General features: G+C 43.3%; 1 protein-coding gene across 1 annotated transcript in view; it reads right to left on the bottom strand.

Annotated features, from left to right (window-relative positions):
* Positions 1-23,422, bottom strand: part of ANKS6 (ankyrin repeat and sterile alpha motif domain containing 6) — a 1,232,679-nt gene that overhangs the window by 394,404 nt on the left and 814,853 nt on the right. Inside the window, exon 11 of the mRNA XM_044064590.1 lies at positions 12,099-12,264. Coding sequence (XP_043920525.1) covers positions 12,099-12,264 — 166 coding nt within the window. The remainder of the gene's footprint in view (positions 1-12,098; positions 12,265-23,422) is intronic.

Raw genomic sequence — 23,422 nt, 5'->3', positions numbered from 1 at the left:
GGAACAGGCAACAATAGAGGTTCAAATGTTGCTAAGAAAAAGAGTCATCCAACCAGTCCCAGCAGACCAGACAGGATCCGAAACTTACTCAAGATTCTTTTTGGTTCCAAAGAAGACGGGGGACTGGAGACCCATATTGGACCTCAGCAGACTGAACCAATACATAAAGAAAGAGAAGTTTCGGATGGTCATGCTTCAGTCTATACTTCCCTTCTTAGGGAAAGACAACTGGATGTGCTCAATAGATCTTAAGGATGTGTACTACCACATAAAAATGACCAGGTCATCCAGGGATCACCTGTGCTTCCGGCTGGGAGCCCATCATTACCAGTTTCAAGCCCTGCCCTTTGGTCTTACTACAGTCCCCAGAGTGTTCACTAAATCATGGCAGTGGTCATTGCTCACCTGAGGCATCAAGGATTCCAGGTGTTTCCGTACCTAGATGACTGGCTCCTTACCCCCACCACCAGGCATCAACTCATTCAGGCAGGGAGTCCACTCTGTCACTCTGCAATCATCTGGACATTACAGCCAAATCAGAAAAATCATTCCTCAAATGAAGATCAACAAATTACACTGATATATCGCGGTGGTGAAGTGGTGGTGTTGTTGCCTCACAGCAAGAGGTTCTCCTGTTCGATTCTCGGCTTGGGTTAGGAGTGCCTTCTGTGTGGAGTCTGCATGTCCTCCCTGCAGTCGAGTGGGCGTTCGAAAGACATGCGTTGAATGGGCGTGCCTTCGTTGAAGGTTGGGCGTCGGGCTGGCAACTTGACACCATAAAAATCAACTGCCAATCATTAGCGGACTGGAGTTCCACTGTGGCGACCCTTAACCGGGAAAAGCCAAAAGACAAACAACATATCATCATTTTGCAAATCTAGAAAACAATTGCAAACATGCTAAAATCTAAAATAACCCATACCAGCAGTGAATAGTAAATCAAGAAAAACAAAACAGTAATGTGACCTTAACACTATTGTTATACATGTTAATTTTATGATTATGGAGTTTCATTTATGTTAACTGATCTTTGCATTGTGAAAAAAAGTTTAATATGAATAAAACATTAAAAAAAAAGACAAAATGTGAACTAAGACGTGTTAAGTGAACTCCAAGGGGATTACCTCTTTCTGACATTACTATTACGTACATAATTTGTGCACACTTGCATACCAAAGCCTGGTACTTAGGTTCATAGGTAGGTACTAGGCTATTTGCCCGAGGGCATTTATAAGCCTAGCCAGAGTGTGTCGGCTTTCACTGCCCCACTGATTAATTAACTGATCCTCTGTCAAGAAGAGCCAATGAAGTGATCCCAGGGGTGTATTTTCTGTTACCCATCCACTCGTCAAGGTTTCTCTTGAAGAGTGTTAGTGAGGGGCTCTGCCTGATGTAATTTGGAATTTTATTCCAAAGCATGGGGAGTTTCTGTGATAGGAATTTATCCCTCCAGCATGTTCTATTTATTGCTGTGGTGAGGTTTAGCTCACTAGAGCACGTGGCTCGCAGTGACTTGGATTTCTTTAGGTGGAGCATGTCCATCAATTCTGAGTTGGACATGGCTTTGTAAGTCAAGCAGAGATCACCTCTGAGTAAGCGATATGCCACTGAGTACAGCCGTAGTTTTTTCAGTCGGGCTGCATAGAACATATGTTTGAGGGCTGTAACCCCCTTGGTGTGGTACTTTTGGGTCTTTCCAGCTGTTCGACATGTCTTGTGAGGTACACCCCAAATGGGGCATTGTACTCTATGATGGGTCTAATAAGTCATGAGTAGAGGGGCACTATAACCTCTTTACTTCTAGATGCGAACCCTTTAGTAATTAGATGGGCCACATAGAAGGATTTCCTAACTACTTTGGCAATATGATTGTCAAAGGGGATACTACTATCTACCTGGGTCCCCAGATTTCTTATTACCGCTTCTGTATTAAGGGGGCTGCCACCTATGTGGCAATTCATGGGCGTTTTGTTTTTCCCAAATGGGATGACTATGCATTTTTTGGCATTTAGCTTGAGGCCATGACTTTGACACCAGGTGTCCGTCTCAGTAAGGCCCTTTTGGAGGATGACGGTGTCAGCCGGAGAGTCAATTATGGCTCCCAGTTTGCAGTCATCTGTGAAATTGGTTAGCCATAGTCCTCCTGTGTTTGCCTGTACTTCTGAGAAGTATATGTCGAACAGTAGGGGTCCCAGGACCGAGCCTTACGGGACACCACCTGTGACTGGTTTAGAGTCTGACCTGGAGCCCGCTATTCTTACCATGTGAGTTCTGTCTGGAAGCCAGATGGCAACCCATCTTGTGACATAGGGTTTTAAGTACAGACTGGTGAGTTTTTCTGTAATACTCAAGTGGGAAATGGTGTCAAAAGCCTTGGCGAGGTCAAGGTAGGCTGTGTGAACAACCTTTCCCTCATCTGTGGCCTTGGTGACTGTCTCGAAGAAGTCAACCAGGTTTAGTAGGCATGATCTGCCTCTAACAAAGCCGAACTGGGTCAGGTCAAGTGTTTGGAGGTTCCCAATGTCTTTGTTAATAAGTTCCATGATGATGCGCTCCATAGCCTTGCAGACCAGGCTAGTCAGGCTTATGGGGCGATAGTTACCAGGGTCAGTTGTGGCCCCTTCCTTTGTGGAGAGGAATAACCGTTGCTGTGCGCCATTCTATGGGCACGTAGCCTGTGGAGAGGCTGAGGTTGAACAGTGTATTTAGGTGGGGGGGTAGTTTGTTCTGTAGTTCATACAAGACGCACCCTGGGACACCATCTGGTCCCATTTGCTGTGTTTTTGGCTTTTGAAAGGGCTGTTTTCACCTGTGCGTCTGTGATTTTTGGGACACTACACTTTTCTGGTATTGTTGTGGGCCCTTTTGGAGGTGAGGGGGGGGGTGAAGTTTGCACTGAATCGATCTGCCAGGTTCAGTATATTTTGTGCTATTTTGCAATAGTTCAGTGCATATCTGCGAGTTGCCACTTAGATTCTTAACATAGCTAAAGAAGGCTTTGGGTTTATCTTTTGAATCCTTGGCTATTTTTCTTTCGAAGTTGGCCTTGCATGATTTCATGAGGGACCTTAGTTTCTTACCGATACTGATCAGGGATGTCTTTCCTTCTTGGGATTTGCTTTTTTTCCTGAACTAGTTTCCTCCTTCTATTGTATAACCTGTTTATTGCAGGGGTACACCAAACTGCTTTCCTTCTCTTAGAGGAGTGAGTCTTGGTTTTGCTAGGGATGGCACAATCCATGCATCCTTGCAGGTGCTCATAGAGTGTATTTGTAAAGGTTTCTGCATCTTGGGCAGCATTATCCTGTAGCGTGGGGGCTGTGAAACTTACCACCTCTGTCTTACATAAGGTGAAGTTTGCTTTAGAAAAGTTTTTTACTTTGGTTTCCTTAGCTGGGGGTGGTGGTGGGGTGTGGACATCCAGAGTGATTAGTTTATGGTCTGATCTAACCAGTGACGGGTTGACCTCTGGTGTGGAACACCTGTCGCCTATGTTGGTGATGACCAGGTTCAATATGTTTTCACCTCTGGAAAGGGAGTTTACCAGCTGATCCAGGGCGTTTGAGTTGATGAATTCCAGGAAGCGCTGGGCCTGGGAATTTGTACTCGAGTAGTTTTCCCAGTGAATGGTAGGGTAATTGAAATCGCCCAATATCAGGGTGTTCAAACAGGACCTTCATGTTTTCCAGTGTCTCCAGAAAGGTGGAGTGGTGGTCCTGGGTCATGAGGGTGATCTGCAGCAGGCCACAATTTGCATTGCAGATTTGCCCGATGTTAGTTGCATATGGATGGTCTCAGAGGTATCATGCTGCGCCACTAACCTGGAGGTATAGGTATCCTTGATGAATATGGATACACCCCCCCCCCCTCCTTTTGTGTTTCGGTCCGTGTTCTGTGGCCGAAACGTGTGGTATGGGTTGTAGCCCGGTAGTGCTGGGGTGCTCTCTGGAGCCTTGAACCAGGTTTCAGTTACTGCACAGATGTCGACGTTCTCCATACTGAGGAGTGTTTTGAACTCGTGCATTTTGAGATTTAAACTTCTGGCATTGAGTAGCATAACCCTCAGTTTTTTGTTAATTGTGCTGTTTACGGAGGTGTGTTTGACTTTTGAGCCTTGCCTAAAAAAGACACTATGGGGGCAGCAAGAGCCTTGGCCAGTATTCGAAAGCCTAGGGGGTTACAGGTGCAAGCCCTCTCTTGCGAAGCAACGCGGCTTGTCAAGCATGTCGTTCCAGGCTGACAGACACTGGATCCCCTTTGAATGACACCAGAAGCTTAGCCAATTGTTGAAACTGATCATTTTTTCAATATACTGAGGTATCATTCTTGGTGAGGGCAGGATGCTACTCAGGGTCAGGGTCATACCAGCCTGGGCTGCATGATCAGAGAGCTCTTCCATGTCTCTTTTCATGTAGTCCAGGGAGGTACGTCTCAGGTCACTCACACCAACATGAGCAATTTGTACTTGTTCTGGAGAGACCTCAGTGCTTGTGTTATGTGGCGGATTCTGGTTCCCGACAGGCAGCTAACAGTAACCTTCTGCTTGTCCAACCTAGTGAGTGGGACGTCAGTGTGCCTGACTATAGTCACCTATTACTAGTGTGTTAGGTATGTTATTTCACCTTAAGGGCTGTGATTGTGTGGAACACTGATTTTGTGTTTTATGTATTGTCTGGTTTGTGACGGGAAGTGCAGGTTGTTTGGGTGTCTGCTTTGGAGGTCTCTGATGCTTTTGCATGTTTTTATTTAGAGCCTCCACGTATGAATTTGTGTATATATATCTATGTGTATTTTTTGCCAGTGCTGTTTTAGTAGGTCTGTGTGCAGCTGTAGGTGTGGTGCAAGTGTTAATCTTCTCCTCTTGACTGTCTGTTCCAGTCTTGGGTGGAGACAGCTTAGCTTCCAGTTTGGCTGTATAATTCATAGGTTCATACTAGGCTATCTGCCCTAGGGCATTTATAAGCCTAGCCAGAGTTGTGTGGCTTTCACCACACCTTAGGTCGAAGAATACTATACCCATTAGTTTGCCGTGCCTCTGTCCAGCAGTGATACAGAGATGATCCCCGGGGTAAACCTACGATCTCCCATCCACTGGTCAAGATTCCTCTTGAACAGAGCCAGGGAGGTGTTCTGTCTCACATGGACCAGGATTCTGTTCCACAGCATAGGGAGTCTCTGGGTGATGAATCTGTCCCTCCAGCACGTCCTATTTATATCCGTGTTGAGGTTTAAGTCTCTTGCTCTTGTGGCTCTGGTGGATTTGGATTTTTTGAGGTGGAGTATGTCCATTAATTCCGGGTTGGACATGGCCTTGTATGTCAGGCACAGGTCACCTCTGAGCAGGCGGTGCGACTGAATAGAGCTGGAGTTTCTTCAGTCGGGCAGCATATGGCATATTTTGAGCCTTTATCCTTTTGGTGAGGAACTTTTGGGGTCTTTCCAATTGCTGCAGGTGTCGGGTAAGATACATTCGAATGGGGCATTGTACTCAATCATTGGTCTGATAAGTGAAGAGTACAGGGGAACAATGACCTCCTTGATCTGGATGTGAATCCCTTCATAATCAGGTGGGCAATGTAGAAGGGCCCCCTAACCAGTTTCGCAATGTGATTGGCAAAGAGAAGGTTACTGTCAACTTGGGTCCCGAGGTCCGTGATAACCTGGTCTGTGGTTAATGGATTGCCACCTATGTGGTAACTTGGGGTTAACCTTGTTTTACCAAAGGGTATGACTATACATTTTTGGCATTTAGCTTAAGGCCATGGCTCTGGCACCAGTTATCCATTTCTATGAGACCTCTCTGAAGGATATCTGTCTCTGATGGATTTTCAACTATGGCCCAGTTTGCAGTCATCTGCAAACTTTGTCACAATCCTCCTATGTTTGCCTGCACTTCTGAAAAGTTGCCGAACAAGGGGGCCCAGGACTGAGCCCTGTGGGACACCGCTTGTGACGGCTGAGTCTGACATGGCACCAGCAACTCTAACCCTGTGGGTTCTGTCCTTGAGCCGTTTGCAACCCATCTTGTGACATATGGGTTTACATTTAAGCTGGTGAGCTTTTCTATGATACCTGAGTGGGGTATTGTGTCGAAGCTTTGCAAGGTCAAGGTAGGCTGTGTGAACTGCCTTACCCTCATCAATGGCCTTGGTGACTGTTTCAAAAAAGTTGACCAAGTTCAAGAGGCATGATCTGCCCTTGACAAAGCCCGAATTGGGTAGGATCCAATGTCTGTAGGTCCCCTATGTCTTTTTATGAGTTCCATTATGATCCTCTCCACAGCTTTGCAGACCAGGCTTGTTAAGCTTAGGTAATGGGTCCGAGAAGCACCGTCTTTGTGGAGTGGGACCACAGTTGCCGTACACCACTCTTTGGTGCGTATCCTGTGGTAAGGCTAAGATTAAACAGCAGCCTTATGTGTGGGTTTAGTTCCTCATTGAGTTAGTGTAGCACACAGCGGGGGACACCATCCGGTCCCATTGATGCGGTGTTTTTAGCTTTAGAGGGAGCAGCTCTCACCTGGGCATTTGAGATGATTGGAAGGCTACACTCTGCTGGGATAGATATTTCTCCTTTTGGGGGGGAGGGAGGGGAGAAATTTGCACTGAACCTGTCTGCCAGTATGTTTGCAGTGTCTGTGGGTTCAGTGATTTTTGTATCATTTTGGACTAATTCTGAGCATATCTGGGAGTTTCCACCCAGATTTCTAACATAGCTAAAGAAGGCCTTATGATTGTCTTTTGAGTCCTTGGCGATTTTTCCTCTCAAAGTTGGCCTTGGATGATTTTATGAGTGATTGTAGTTTTTTACTAGTATTGATCAGAGATTTTATTTTTATTTTATTTATTTTACATTTGTTAACCGGGCTAGTCCGACTGGATATATTTCCATTTTCAGCAGAGGCCCGGGGAGAAAAGCTCCAAAGATAGTTATAGTTACATAAAGAATAATAAAGAGGTGATAAGTCAGTTTACAGTTTACAATACTACGTATATATAATAACATATACTCCTATTGAAAAAACAAAAAAAAAAAAAGGTTATGAGAAAACAGAAAAAAAGAAAACAAAAAAAAAAAAAAAAAAAATTAAAAATTCCATTTTAGTTAATTGCTATAAGTTATTTTCATATTTGTAGATTTAGAGGGAAGGAAGGTGGAGAAGTGGAGAAAGAAGGACAGCCTTTAAAAAGATCTAGGTGAAGGTGTAAAATAAAATAGAGAAGGGAGAAAGAGAGAAAGGCGGGAAGAAAAAAGAATAGAGGGTAATTCCCAATTAGGGGTTAAAGCCCAGTGATTTTTAAAGTATATTATTTATATTTTTTGCTTTTGAGAAGAGAGGGATGGAATGGAGGAAGTTAGTTCAGTGGAAGATGATCCAATGCTTACCAATGGTGTTGGAGAAAAGGAGTCACCAGCACAGTTGTTAGTTTTAGTTAAGGTTACTAGAAGTTTATTTGAGGCCGAAGTGAACTGAGGTTGGCATAAGGAGTAAAGGTTGGTGTATTATTAGGGGTGTAAAATCCTATGGTAGAAAAGGACAAAGGAAAGTTGGGAAAGAAACAACAAGTTTTCTAGTTCAAGCCAGTGAAGTTGTTGTAGGTTTAGACAATGATGAGTTCATTGATTTCCGGTAACAAATCTAGCTATACTATTATAAGTAAAGATTATTTTTTTTTAGGTGAAGAGCAGAAATAAGATGAGAGTGGGCAAGTGTAGCTTTGGCTGTAGGAGTTAAAAACATTTTGATTCTGTAAAAGGAGCCCAGCTTTCTATTTACAGTTTTAATAGTATTATTGATGTGACTATCAAAAGTAAGGCAGTTATCTATCGTGACACCTAGCAGCTTGGTGGTAGAGTCAGGTGATATAAGGGTGCCATTACTGGAAGAGATAAAGAATTCTAATGGGGGTGACTTAGTAGTGGGCTTAAATAGGAGGAGTTTGTTTTTTTTAGCATTTAAAAGCAGACGTTTTAAGAACCATGACTCTACAGTGTTAAATACATTTTGTGTAATTATTTGTAATTCTGAGATGGTTTTTGCAGAACAGATAAGTGTGGAATCATCAGCATATTGTATGCATGTGGTCTGGGGTATTGCTACTTGAAGGTCATTTATAAATAAGGAGAATTAGTGGAGCCAAGAATAGAGCCTTAGGGACACCAAGAGATTAGCTAAAGAGAAGATCCCAGAGAGGACTGCCTGTTTCTGTTGTTGAGGTAGAGGGGTAAACCAGTGAATAGACTTGGGTTTCTAGGAAAGGTACAAAGTGTATGAGCAGGGTGGTTATTAACCATATCAAAGGCTTTGAACAGGTCTGTCATAAAGAGCGATGATAGAATATTATTACGGTTTTGTTAATGAAGTCAGTGAAGGATAGAGTGCAGTGGGTAGGCACCTTGAAATGGTCTAAAAACCATGTTGGCAAGTGTCTAATGTGTATGTTTAAATTGGTTCATTAGCTGATAGTAGTACACATTTTCCATAATTTTTGCTAGTGCCCAAAGTGCGATGGGCCTATAATTAGAGTACTCATTAGACCCCTTTGTGTAAGGGGATAACATAAGAGATTTTCAGGATAGAGGAAGAGTTTTTTCACTATCAGTAATGTTCTGTTTAATGGATAGGATAAAGCTATTTCATTTGCTGCTTTTGAAGAAATTCAGATGGAAGCTGGTGCAGAGAGGGAGTGCAAGGTTTAAGTTTTGGATACATTTTGATAAAAGGTGTGAGAGATGTTGTGTAGTTTAGGGTTGGAAGATTGGAAGATGAGAGATCAGGGAGATGCTAGAATTACATCTGGAAGGTGAGAGGCCAGTTAATGGTGTCAATAAAGAAGGAATTGAAGGCATTGGCAATTTCATGGGCTGAGTTATGGTGTGATCCGGAGGGGGAAGGAGTTGTAGTCTGTCCTGGGCGGAGAAGTTTATTTAAGTTTGTGGATTGTCCTTCTGAAGATTACTATAGTAGTTGTTTTTATCTGAAAGTATGGCTTTTTTGGTACAGTTTTGGTACAGTGTCTTCCCTTTTAGGGATTCTGCTCTATCTTGTAGTAGCTTTCTCCTCTTGTTGTAAAGTTTGTTTATGGCTGGGGTCCACCAGATCGGGCGCTTGCCTTTGGTGGAAAGGGTCTTGATTTTATTTGGGATTGCTTGATCCATGCAATCCTGCCTCTAAAGCATTTCTAAGGGATTCATGGTTTCCAATGGCTCAGGGCAAGGATACCACACCAGTCTTAAGAAGTGTGAAGTTGGGGCGGGATGTGGATCTCCAGTGAGATTAGTTTATGGTCTGATCTCACCAATGAGGTGACATTTTGTCCCATGTTTGTGATGATCAGGTCTAGTATATTTTCACCTCTTGTGGGAATGGTGACAAGTTGTTCCATAGCATTTGAGTTTATGAACGAACCTTTGGGCTAGGGTAATGGGCTTGAGTAATTTTCCCAGTCTATGTTTGGGTAGTTGAAGTCACCCAATATGATGGTGTTTGGAGACATTTATACTCTCCAGGGTCTTCAGGAATACTGTGTGGGGTTCCTGAGTTTGAGAGGGTGGCCTGTAACATGCTACAAACTGCTAGAGCAGTTTTGCCTCACCTGAATGGTCTCTGATGCTTAGTGAGTTGCCACCAGCCTGGAGGTGTGGGTATCTTTGATGAATATGGATACACCCCTTTTTGTGAGTGCAGGTCCGGGGGGGCGGAGCATGATATGAGTAAAACCTGATAGTGCCGGGTGCTCTCAGGAGCCTTGAACCAGGTTTCAGTCACAGCACAGACATCAATTTTTCTCCATACTGAGGGAGGGAGGCGTGCATCTTGAGATTTAGACTTCTGGCATTGAGCAGCATTACCCTTAGTTTTTTCCATTATTGTTTTCTAGGGCGGTGGGTTTAGAATTTGAGCCTTGTCTAAAAAGGCACTATGGGGTGGCAAGAGCCTTTGCCAATATCCGAAACCCAGGGTGACAGGTGCAAGCCGTCCTTGAAGCAGCGTGGCTTGTCAAGCATGTCATTCCAGGCAGACAGACATTGGATCCCCTTAGAATGACACCAGAAATTAAGCCAATTATTAAAACTGATAATTTTGTCTCTGTATTGTGGCATCATTCTTGGTGAAGGTAGGATACTGCTCAGCGTCAGGGTCGTACCAGCCTGGGCTACATAATCCGAGAGCTCCTTTATGTCTCTTTTCATGTAGTCCAGGGAGGTACATCTCAGGTCATTCATACCAGCATGGACAATGTCTGAGTCATACTTGTACTTGCTGTGGAGTGACCTGAGGGCTTGTGTTATGTGGCGGATTCTAGCGCGCGACAGGCAGCTTACTGTGACCCTCTCCTTGTTCAGTCTGGTGAGTGGGACGTCAGTGTGTCTGACTATGGAGTCACCTATGACAAGTGTGTCTGGCATTGTGTTTGGCCTTAAGGGCTGTGACTGATTTGCACACTGACTTCGTGATCTATGTGTTGCTTGTGTTATGTCATGAGGTGGCAGTTGTTTGGGTGTCTGCTTTGGAGGCCTCTGCTGTTTTGGTAGATTTTTGATCAGTGCCTCTGAGTATGTCTTTGTGTGTTTATGTGTTTGATTTGTAGTTGTTATAGTTCTATGTGAGACTGGGTTTATGGTGTGTGTGCAAGTGTTACCTTCTCCTCTTGTCTGGTTTTGCCAGTCCTGAGTTGAGAGAGCTCAGCCTCCAGTTTGGCTATATAGTTGCATCTCTCACATGTATTTGTGTTTTGTGGGAGGAGGAGAGGGTTGTCTGTGTACATGAGGCAATTGTAACATTGCCTCAATATATTCACCAGCTGAGCAGGAGGACGCTAGCAACTGACCCTTTGACATGCTAGAAGAAATGAAAACGTTTGCTGTGTAACTGAGTCAGAAAGGACCTATAGGGAAGTGGGTACTCAATGTTAGTGTTTTGTGGTAGGAGGAGAGGGTTGTCTGTGTACATGAGGCAGTTGTAACATTGCCTCAGGATACCCAGATTCATCAGCTGGACTGGATAGTGTACCTGAAGTGCCCTTTGGTCATGCCTGAACAGTAGGGTGAGCTACTTAGTCGCTTGGTTGGTGAGGGGTGAACAAAGAGCCTTGCCCTGCTGGGCAATCAGTGTCAGGGTATATTAGTGCTTGCTATTAGGTCTGAGCAAGTGCTGGGCTGTAAAATGCTTTTTGAGTGCTTAGGTTGAGAGTTAGTCTAGTTTCAAGGGAAAAACTGAAAAGGAGATTTAGTGGAGCCAGGAATAATTTAACCATAGCTAACCGGAACTGCCTGGTGCGCAAAACCATATAAACGCAGTTTTTATAGTAGGGAAATGAAAGAGATAGAAATTAGCCCAAAATGGCCAATAAACTAACTTCTGGGCTGGAACCACTCCACCAGGGATAGATAGGTTGCTCAAAGCTCCCCTCTCTCACAGGTGAAGAGAGAAACTTCCTTCTATCCAAGTAAGGTATGGGCAACTCAGAAACTAGTATCACAGCCCTGAATTCAGCACTAGCCTGAAAACTGGACTATACTAGCTTAGAAAGGCGGGAAACAAGGAATTTTTTTGTTTGTTTTTTTTTTTTTTGAAAAGATAAGGCAAAAACAGTAAAAAAATACTCTTAAAACAGCTTTAAACGACTACAAATGATCAGAAAAGGCTATCGCACTTTAGCGTGTAGCCTACAACAGTTAAATTATTTAAACAAAAAACAACTTTTTAAAAGTGCAGACAGTCAAATAAGTACAATATGTGAAATAAACAAGCTTTTAAATCACAATAAATGCTGGAAAATCTCCATTTAGTCGGAAAACAGTTAAGTACAGCAAGAAAGTACAGAAAACTGATACTTAATCACTCCAAAGTCTCTTTTCTAAGCTAGAAGGCTTGTATATTTAAAGCAGTAAAATCTGCAGTAACTGCTGCTTAAATAACCACTGGCAAAGCAGCCTACTCGTTCACAATGTATAAGGCACAAAAATCAGAGCACAGTTTGTAGGGAGGACAACAAGCTGCATTTATTTTTGCATTTATTCTTCTAAAGCTCATCAAGACACAGACCTGCAGAACAGGTAAATCATCAGTTTTGCGTTAAGAAACAGACTTTTACCTGATCTGTTGTGAGGGTCTCCACCATGCCTACTAACACCAGCAATGCCATTAGACCCACCAGAAGAATGCGGGGAGTAATTTAAATTTCCTGAGTTGCAGAGGGAAGTAGGGCTTCTCCTCATAGATGGAAATTTGACTGGTCTTCCTGCACGGCTCACAGAAGTCTGGAAGAAAAATTACACAGAACAAAACAACATAAGGAGATGCACCCGTAGGAGTGGAAGGCCTTAATACAGAAATGTAAACGTGATCTGTTTCCATACTAGAGACTGTTAAACACAGTTAATACTGTTTGGCTACATAAAAATTAGATACAAGAAAAGAAATAAGTGAATAACTATCAGAAAAATTTCTACAAAAAGTTCATACATCTTTCACATTTCAAATTCTGATGTGAATGAGAGATAAGATGAAGACCCTTTCTGCAACCTTTCCTTTATTTGCAATTCCCTCCTTCTCTAGCTGCTGCACTGAACTATTTTATCAACAGTTGGGTACACAAATGCAAACACATTACATATTTCATACTACATGAATTATAGGGTGTTTGTGTATAAAGTCAGAAAGGAGTTTAAAGTAATTACTCTCAGTAAATACCGAGCAACTAATCTGCAACAACCTATAGTGTAATAAAATACACAGACAGCCAGGAATACAGGATCACTATTTATGGAAGAAAATGAAGAAAAAGAAAACAGCTTTGTACCTGGACCACAGTACAGAAAGTACAGTTGTGTACACTTACCATAAATGTAGATGTTTGAGTGTATTCACTGTTGCAGTCATCATATTTGGATTATCTGCTTGCAGTAGCCCTCAGTCGGCCTGATTATCAAAGTCTTGGGTCCTGTGTCAATTGCTGTCTCATCTTCCGTTATGTCAGGTAGTCAGGGGTATAAAGCATGCAGCCGATGCCATTACATCAGTTTTTCTTGCCCCAGATGTTAGGTGTCCCCCTTAATGGGAAGCAATTAAATATATATATACACGGTTATACCTCCAACAAAAAAGCAAATACACCAAAAAGCTTTTAAGTATAGTAAAGGAGAATAGAGGTATAGCCAAAAGAAGTCAAGGGGCTGAAGGGAGGGTAACCAGGACTGCAACAGTGAATAGACTCGAACATCTACATTTATGGTAAGTGTACACAACTGTACTATGTTCTTCGTGTTTCACTGTTGCAGTCATCACATTTGGGTAGATTCCCTAATCTAAGGATGGGAGGAGGAATTTAGATAGCATTAGGACCAGCTATAAGGCCCTGCAAGACTGCAGTGGCAAAGCCAGCTCTGGATTTAAAGAAAACTGGCAAATGGTAATGCTTGGTGAAGTTATGTACAGAACTCCAGGTAGCAGTTTCTAGGAAGTCTCTGGTAGGGACACCTCTGAAAAAGGCTGTAGAGGTAGAATGGGGTCTAATCCCCTGTGGGATAGGTTTTCCATGGTGCTTATAGCAGAAATTAATGCAATGGCCTATCCATTTAGAAATGGTTTGCTTTGAAATAGCCTTCCCCTCTGCCCCTGCAGCAAATGCCACCAGCAGTTGTTCAGATCTCCTTAGAGGTTTAGTCCTGTCCAAGTAAAATCTAAGCTGTCTGTGCACATCTAAGGAGTGCAGTATCCATTCCGCTTTGTTCTGTGGATTAGAAAAGAAGGTTGGCAAATGAATGGACTGATAAAGAGCCACACTGGATACCACCTTGGGCATGAAAAAGCGATTGGTCCTGAGGGACACCCTGTCTGCATGAAAGATGATGAAAGGCTCCACTGCCATAAGGGCCTGTAATTCAGATACCCTTCCTGCTGAAGTGATTGCTAAAAGGAAAGCTGTTTTCCAAGAAAGGAATTTTAACTCTGCAGTTGCAGAAGGCTCAAAAGGAGGAAGAGTGAGTTTTTCCAATACAAATTAAGGTCCCAGGCTGGAGTTGGGGCTCTCCTGGGTGGTTTTAAGTTTTTGGCCTCTCTGAGGAACTGCTTGAGCAGTGGGGGAGAGAAGAGGGGTGGGTTCTGTGTTGTAATGAGCTGAAATGGCTTAGGTGTGAATTTTGATGGATGAAAAGGAAAGGCCCTTGTGAAGCATCTCAGTTAAGCATTGAAGAATCTGAGGTAAATTGGGTGCTGCTGTGGCCATCCCTTGAGTTTGGTCCCAGGCACAGAATCTTTTCCATTTTTCAGCATAAGATTTTCTAGTACTAGGCCTCCTTGCCTCCAAAATGACATCCAATACTTGTTTACTGAGGGATGGTAATGGAGAGATTAGGTAATTAGCCAGGCTGCCAAGTTCAGGGTTTGAAGCTGGGGGTGCAGAATCTGGCTCCCCTGCTGAGACAGCAGGGTAGGAGTCTGAGGTAGGTGCCATGGGGCCAGCTGTGACACACTGCGAAAGAGGGGGTACCAGTGTTGGCGTGGTCAGTCTGGTGCAATCAGTATCATCCTTGGTTTGTCCTGTTTGATCTCTAGTAGTATTTTGCAGAGAAGAGGCAGAGGAGGAAAGTCATAAACTGATAGATTTTTCCAGCTGAAGGACAGAGCATCCACTTTTCAAGCTTGTTTGTGGGGAGTCCTTGTGCAGAATTTGTCCAATTGGTAGTTCTCAGGGGGAGGCAAACAGGTCCATATCTGGGATCCCCCATTTGTTGATCAACATGTTGAAAATCTTTGGTTCCAGTTTCCACTTGTGTGGGTCCATGAGATTTCTGCTTAGTACGTCTGCCAGTTTATTTAGTTTTCCTAGCAGGAACTGAGCCTGTAGATGAACTTGGTAGCTCAAGGCTGTGTTCCAGAGAGCCATGGCTAGTCTGCAGAGGGGGTAAGAATGGGTACCTCCCCTGCTTGTTTGTGTACCACATAACAGTGGTGTTGTCTGTCTTTACTATTAATTGTCCTGGAAGAATGTGGTCCTTGAAGGCTGTCAGAGCATTCTGTACAGGTAACGTTTCTTTTTGATTGCTATGCAGGTGCATTTGACTTGGGTTCCATTTGTGTGGTTTTACTCTGGTCTTTCATTCTGATGAAGTGTTTTACGAAAGCGGACAAATAAATCTTGTGTACGCTATTTGGAGCACTTGCTTTCCTTGGTCTACCTTCGTGGCTTTTGATTTTATTGGTTTCCTGGTTGCTTTTGTGTTTTTTAATGGGTTCCATTTGTCCTGAATGCACTTCCCTGCCAGGTGAGCCCTCCCATGCATAGTCTGATGTGTCTGTTGTTAGGGTTTGGGTGGCAGGGGGTAGAGTGAATGGTAGTCCCTTGTTTTGGTGGCAGGCCTCTGCTCACCAAAGGAATTCTAACCATAGGCAACGTATGATAGGAATCATTGCTTCTAGATCCTGAGAATGTTGACACCATAGGCTTTTTAGATACCATTGTAGTCTCCTCATATGCAGTCTTGCATATGGAATTAGTAGAATGCACGAGGCCATGAACCCCAAGGCTTGCAGTATTTGCCTTGCAGATAGCAGGATTTTTGTGGCCACTAGTTTTGAGTAAGTTGTCAAATGAATTTGTTTCTCTGGCATGAGGAAAGCCATCTGGGAAGTTGTGTTCAAGCTTGCTCCCAGGAATATAATTTGTTGACAGGGTACCAGCTGTGATTTCTTTTCGTTTATGGTGTACCCCAGACAAGTTAACACCTTTTGTACAAATGCCAGATGAATCAGAAGTATGTCCTGACTTTCTGCCTGAATTAGACAATCGTCCAGGTATGGGCATATTTGACTATTTCCTTGCCTGAAAAATGCAATGACTGGAGCTAGGCACTTTGTGAAGACCCTGGGCGCAGTAGATAAGCCAAAGGGCAGTGCAGAGAACTGATAGTGCATGCAGCCTGCTTTGAAGCGTAGGTATTTTCTGCAAGATTCCCCAATTGGGATGTGCAGGTAGGCTTCCTTTAAATCCAGTGTTGTCAACCAGGCATCTTTGCCTATCATGGGAAGCAACTGGTGAAGAGTTAGCATCTTGAATTTTGGAATCACCAAAAAGGTGTTTAGGACAGACAGGTCCAGGATAGGATGCCATGAGTTGTCTTTTCTGGGTACCAGGAAAAGTCTTGAGTAGAAACCTTGTCCTTTTTCCCCTTCTGGTACAGTCTGAATAGCCTTTAATCCTAGGAGAGAGAGTACTTGCTTTTGAGCCTCTGCCCACTGATTTGGGGGTAGGTCTGGCCAACTGTTTGGGGTTAGTAACGTGTGGAAGTGAAATCTGTATCCTTGGGAAATTATGTTTAAAACCCATTTGTCCTGGGTAATGAGTTCCCAGTTTTTTGCTTGCAGAGCAATCTTTCCCCCTAAAGGAGCAGTCAGTTGAGAAGTGCTTGGAATTTTTAAAGTTAAATCATTGAGACAGCTTACCATAGGGGGCAGTCTTACTACTCCCTGATTTGGAAGTGGGAGCCCCCCAATGTTTAGTCCTGTGCATACCCTGGGACTGAAGCCTGGGTGTTCTGCTGGTTCTGGGTTTGAACTGAGAAGGCCTGGAAGAGGCAGGAAAGGACCAATTTTTTGAGGGCCAATGCCTACTAAATCTAGGAGGCTGCACTTGTAAGAAATCTTTAACGGTTTGCATAGATTTAGCTTTTTCCTCCATCTTTTTAAGAACTTCTTCTGCTTTGTCGCCAAACAGGGGGGTCCTGATTTAAGGGAGCATCCAGCAATTTAGTTTTAACATGATCTGGCAAAGACTGCTCCTTAAGCCAAGCATGCCTTCTAAGTACAGACCCGGTGACAGCAGCCCTGCAAGATGCCTCTAGTGAATCAAAACCACATTGCAAAATATGTTTTCCAACATGTTCAGCAGAATGCATTAAATCCTGTAAATCCTTATTTCCCTACACAACCAGGAATCAACATCATTTTCTGTTTAAGCAATCAAATAATATGCTGCTGATACTTTAACATATGAAACTAGCAATTTAAGGCCCTGATGGCCTTCCTACCCCATCTATCCAGGGCCCTGGAATCTCTTACCAGAGGGGGTAGGATTTTTGGCAGTAGTAGCCTTAATGCCCTTGGCTCCATGTGAAATGGTCTCAGGATCCGCAGTAGGATTTTTAAAAAGGAACATGCTCTACACTGACCGCCTCAAAAAACTCCAGCTTTACTCCATAGCATATCGCCTACTCTGAGGTGATCTCTGCCTAACATATAAAGCTATGTCAAACCCAGAGCTGTTGGACATGCTACACCTAAAGAAATCCCAATCCTTCCAAGCTACACACTCTAGGGACCTAAACCTTGTCACCACAATAAACAGGACACGCTGGAGGGATAGATTTGTGTCCCAGAAACTTCCTATACTCTGGAACAAGCTACCCATCTATGTCAAGCAAAGTTCTTCATTAACACTCCAAGAAAAATCTTGATGAGTAGATGGGAAATAGAAAATACACCCCGGGGATCACTGCTGTCTCTCTGCTGGAAAGTGGCACAGGAAAATAACTTTCTTGGGTGGCGTAAGCTATGGTACCTTGCTGGCTAGGCTTACGTAGGCCCTTGGGCCGATAGCCTAGTACCTACCTATGAACATGTGAGAATCAGGAACCCTGTAATATTTATCAGGTTTTCTGGGAGCAGGAGGTAAAGAGTCAGGGGCCAAGCTAGATTCCGAAAAGGCATCATCAACAATGTTCAGCATAGGAGGGATAGCTAAAGGCCTGTGTTGGGACAGGCGTAAAAAATCTCTAAGCCTCTTTTTAGAATCAGAGTAATCCTGGCTTTCCCAGTGAAAATGCTCCCTAAGAGTATGCAAGGTTTCACCAAAAGAAAAATCCTCTGGGGTTGAAGCAGAGGGAATACAGTCCTCTGCATCAGAATCCTCATAGGTAGATAAGGATAAATCCTGGTCATCAGAGGAGACAGAAATTTCAGAATCCTGGTCAGAAGTATCATAAGCAAATTCAGTCCTAGGTCTCTTAGAGGGGGAAGGTTAGCTTCCCCTGATTAAAGTAATAAGGTCTTCAGCCATTCTTATAATTTGTTTTTTAGGCATAGAGGCCTGACCATGAGGTCTGGGCGTCGGTTTCCTAGGCATGGTTTGAGTTTTAGGCCTAGAAGAAGAAGATAGCGTTGGTTTAATATGCAAGTCAGTAGGCCTGAATACACCCTCAGAAGCCGGTGTCTGCACAGTGGTTCCAGACCCATCCAAGGTAGAGACATCCGCAGGTTCCACAGCTGAAGCATCTCGAGGCATACCAGACTCCAAATGGGTCTCAGTACAGGCCTGCGAATCTGAAGTAGCGGGTATCAGGGGCTGCAAAAGTGCCTCACTAAGTATCGGCGAACTGGCGACTAGCTTAGGAGAAGCATTGTCAGCAGCTTTGTATCTAGTCAGCCTGTCTCTGTCTTTATCTTTGCGATTTTCGGAATGTCGGTAGTCGGGTGGTTTACTGAAGACATATCTGGATAATTGAACAGAGTACCAAAATATTTAGGAGCAAAAATGTACCGACGACAAATAGTTTGTGGTTTAAACAAGGCACAAAACTGACAGCGAGGTACGTCGTGGTCAGGGCCTAGGCAAGGAATGCAGTACGAATGAAAACCTTTATGAGGTATTTGCTTTCCACAAGAAATACAATTATTGACTTTTACCGACATCGGTTTAGAGGTCAACTGCGGTGGTGGTGCTGCGGTAGTGTTGTCGCCTCACAGTTAGACGTTGCCCATTCGATTCGCAGTTAGAGCGTCTTTTGTGTGTCGACATGCGTGGATGGGTGTTCCTTCGTTGAAGGTTGTGTGTTAGGCCTGGCAAGCCAGCACGTAAAAATCAACTGCCAATCATTAGCGGATCGGAGTTCTGCTGTGGAGACCCCCAACCGGGAAAAGCCGAAAGACAGTTTTTACTGACATCGGTTTAGAGCAAGAAAAAGTTTCCCCAATGGGGTACTTAGCTTTAGTTGAAGACTTCGGTTCTGAAACTCGAAAACGAAAATTTCAGGAGTCAGCCGACTGACACTTGCGAACTGCTTCTGCTTCGGACACCGCACGGCAAGAAAGACTGATGTAATGGCGTAGGCTGCATGCTTTATACCCCTGACTACCTGACGTCACGGAAGATGAGACAGCAACCGACACAGGACCTAAGACTTTGATAATCAGGCTGACTGAGGGCTACTGCAAGCAGATAACCCAAATGTGATGACTGCAACAGTAAAACACGAAGAACATCCTTAAAATTATCATTACAAAAAATTCTTCCATGCTATTCAGAACACACAAAAAGATAAACTCTTCCCCTTCTCTGTCTACACAAGACAAAAAACAAAAGTCCTACACAGTCCAATTATTTGGGCCTCCTTCTAAACCACTGCAAATCCTTAATACAACCTAAAAGCAACCAAAGTCGAACAATAAATCAAAGAATGTCACTAGGTTAGTAAACATCTGAATGCAGAAGTACATAAATAGTTTAAGAAATGTCCTTACTCCCAGACTAAAAGCAAGTCCCTTCAAATACAACACTGTTGCATCCAAAATATTCAAGCTATATAAAAAATATTTACTGGATCCATAAGTTCATCACACTTGCACCCAACAATGAGCACAACTGCATATCTTTCAAAATAGCAATGAGACTACCAATCCCTACCCACTTGCATTTCCTGCTAATCAGCATAACTTTTCAAACCATCATCTGTCCCACAATAAAGAAAAAAAAGTAGTTGTGCAAAATCTTACCATAACAGTAGATGTCCTTCCCTTCACTATTGCAGTATTCATTACACTAGGTATCCCCTGGCAAGGGTAGCCTGATGTCTGGCCAGTATATCAAAGGCTTAGGTTGTAATAAGGACATTGTATGTCACATGTACGCTTCCCGATCACAGTGTAAGGCATAATGGTGATGTACAGATGTACCTTCCTCAGAAATTAGCCCCAGGAGTACAAAAAGAAACATGCAGCCAGAAAGAAAAGGTAAAAAGGGGAAGGAAGGAGGGAGTGAATACTCCAACAGTGAAAGGAAGAACAGCTACTGTTAAGATTTTAAACAATTGTACTATGTCCTACCATATCACTGTTGTAGTATTCCTTACACTAGGGAGAGTACAAAAGCTCAACAGGAAACATGGGAGGAGGATGGTCCCCCACAGAGCCCTCAAGAAAGCCTTGTAGAATAGCCCTGGCAAATTCAGCTATTTCCCCAGAAACCACATCTAACTTAGTGCTTGGTAAAAGTACACACAGAAGTCCAAGCAGCTGCCTCAAGGATGGAGTGGGCATCCAATCCTTTGAAAAAAAGCACCAGAAGTCATCACAGCCCTACCAGAATGAACATTAATTAAAGAAGTGAGGCTTTCAGAATAACAAAAGGAAATGGCAATAGAGATAAAGGAAGAAATAGTTTGCTGAGAAACAGCTAAACCTAAAGACATAGGATGAAAAGAAAAAAAGTTACTCAGATTTATGAATGGATTTAGTTTTATCCATATAATATGAGTGGTCTATGTAAATCCAAGGTATGAATAACCTCCTCACTAGCAGGCTGCAGAGAAGAGAAAAAAGTGGACAAATGAATAGGCTGATTAAGAAACAACTCATTAACCACCTTGGCCATAAAATGTTTACTACAAAGAGGCATCCTGTCCCTGTGAAAAACTAAAAAAGGAGGATAAGCCATAAGGGCTGGCAGCTCAGACACCCATCTGGCTGTGGTAAGGGCCAAAAGAAGTACAATGCTGTAAAGAAGCTGAAGCTACAGGCTCAAATTAAGGTTCCAGGGAGGAGGAACAGGCTTCCTGGGGGACCTAACACGAAGAATGCCTTTAAGAAATTGCTTGAAATGCCTTTAAGAAATTGCTTGACCTCAAATCTAGAAGCCAAAGGAGGAGTTAAAGGCAGACAAGCAGAAATAGCTGAATGGTGGGCTTTAACTGAAGAGTATACCAACCCAGCATTATGCAATTCACACAAATGAGAGAACCAAAGGAACTTCCACAGAAAGTGGATCTAGGTTACGAGCAAAACACCAGTAACTCTATTCCATTTGAATAAATACGATTTCCTGGTAATAGGTTTCCTGGCATCGCTCAGAACCCAAAGCACATCCTCAGAAAAAAAAGGTGCCTAAAAAGGATGAAAGCCCTATCACCCACAGTGTCAGGAGAAGAGTGGACAAGTGGAGATGGAAGAGAGAGCCCATGTCTTGTGTAAGTAGGTGCACCCTGTCAGGTAATTTGCAGTGATTGCCCTTGGCTAAGTGTAGAAGATGGAAACAATGCTGTCTGGGCCAAAAGAGAATCACCAACAAGATTTTGGGAAAGTCTTGTTTTATCTTGAACAGGACCCTTGGTATGAGAGAAAGGGGAGGGAAGGTATAACAAAACATTCCCTTCCAAGAAAAAGAGAGGGCATCCACCTCACAAGCCAGAGGACATGGGACTCTGGTGCAAAAGAGAGGACGTTGTCTGTTCAGAGGGGAGGCAAAAAGATCTACCTGAGGAGTACCCCACTGGTGGACAATGTCCTGAATCACATCTCTGAGAAGCATCCATTCATGAGTCTGTGTTATGAGCCTGCTCAGACAGTCTGCCACAGTGTTTTGTTCTGAAGGAATATAAACAGCCTGAAGAATTACCTGACACAGGATGGCCAGATCCCAAACCTGAACAGCTGGTCTGCACAAAAGGTAAGACTGTGTCCCCTCCTTACTTGTTGATATATTGCATCACTGTAGTATTGTCTGTAAAAAAGAACCCTCCTCTCTTTGATGTTGATATAGTCCTTCTTCTGACAAAAGAACCAAAGGCTGTGAGCCGTCAGAGGGCTGAATGAAGCTCCTCACCCCACATCCAAGGCATCCAGAAACAGTTCCTGAGAGGAGACTGGAGGCTGAAAAGGAAGCCCTGGGTTGAGAGACAGTTGAAGAATCTACCACTAAAGCTCTAGCTTGAAGCATGGAAGAACAGAAACTGGAAAGTCTAATGGATGAGAATGTTGAAGCCAGACTGATTTTAAGAACCAATGTAGCTTTCTCTTATGAAGTCTTGCCAGAGGAAGCATCAGAATGGAAGAAGTGATGAATCCCAGAGCCTTTACAAATTCTCTGGCTGAAATCCAGAGGAAGAAGGGAGTGAAAAAAATGCAGTCACAGTTAAAGCCTTGGGAGAAGGCAGGGAAGCCAGCATAGGAATATAGTCTGCAGCCTGCATCCAAGAAAAACATGATCATGAGAAGGAGTCAGGAAGGATGTCTGAAACTTCACTGTGAATCCTAGGACCAGCAATAGACAAATAGCATAGTGAAGATGCTGAAGCAAGATCTCTGGCAAGAAGCCTGAATGAGCAGGTCATCCAGATAAGGAAAGATTTGCATTCCCTTACCCTGCAAAAAGCAATCACAGGACAGTGACACTTGTTGAAGACCTTTGGGGCAGTAAAGAGGGCAAAGGGCAAAACAAAGAACTGAAAACGCAAGGAAGGAACAAATAAGCATAAACATTTTTGAAAAAGTAATGAATAGAAACATGGACATAGACATTCTTGAGATCCAGATAAACTAGGCGAGCCTGAAGTAGAAGAGGAGGAAACCGAGTATATGAAGGGACAGCGTTCAAAAGGAAGGAACCTTTAAAAAGATGTTGGAGCTGGGAAAGATCCAGAATGGGTCTCCAGGTGCCTTCTTTCCTTGGGAACAAGAAGCATTCTGAAATAAAATCCATTCCCCTTTTGAAGAGCAGAAACTGCCTGGATGGTGCCTTGAGACAAAAGACTTTAAAGAACCTCTGGAAAACAGGTATGTCCATACATCCCCTTTATGCCCTATGCTGTGACAGGGAGCATACCTGACATATAATGTCCCTATTACAACCTAAGGCTTTGACATACTGGCCGGACATATAGCTTACCCATGGCAGGGGATCCCTAGTGTAATGAATACTGCAACAGTAATATGGAAGGACATCAAATAATCCCCATGCACCTTAATGAAAATATCTCTCATACTTCACAGACCTCAAAGAATAAAAGACATTGAAAGTGGGAAATACTTCACTAAGATAGCTCCAGCAAACTGGAACCATCTTACTTCAGACCTCTGCAAACTGATATTAAACAAACAGTTTAAAAAGGAACTTTACAAGCATCTAGTAAAATACAGGCATGTAAACTGGGTGCAATTACTGAATCTTAGTCACGGTCTCAAACTGAATGCAAAGAAATGCATCATCATTCTCTTCGGTAAAAACAATATCCTTTCACACTATCAAATCAACAATAATACCCTAAGTATCCACAAAGTGGTAAGGGACCTGAGATCTCAAGTTGATTTCGACCTTAACTTAAACCACCATGTGTTCACTGCAGTAAGGAAGGCTTTTTATGTAGCACACTT

Source organism: Protopterus annectens, chromosome 3.part0, assembly GCF_019279795.1.
Source record: "Protopterus annectens isolate FY-2018-M chromosome 3.part0, PAN1.0, whole genome shotgun sequence".
NCBI classification, from domain to species: domain Eukaryota; kingdom Metazoa; phylum Chordata; order Ceratodontiformes; family Protopteridae; genus Protopterus; species Protopterus annectens.
The sequence above is the reverse complement of the archived record's forward strand: the minus strand, read 5'-3'. Positions and strand labels throughout refer to the sequence as shown.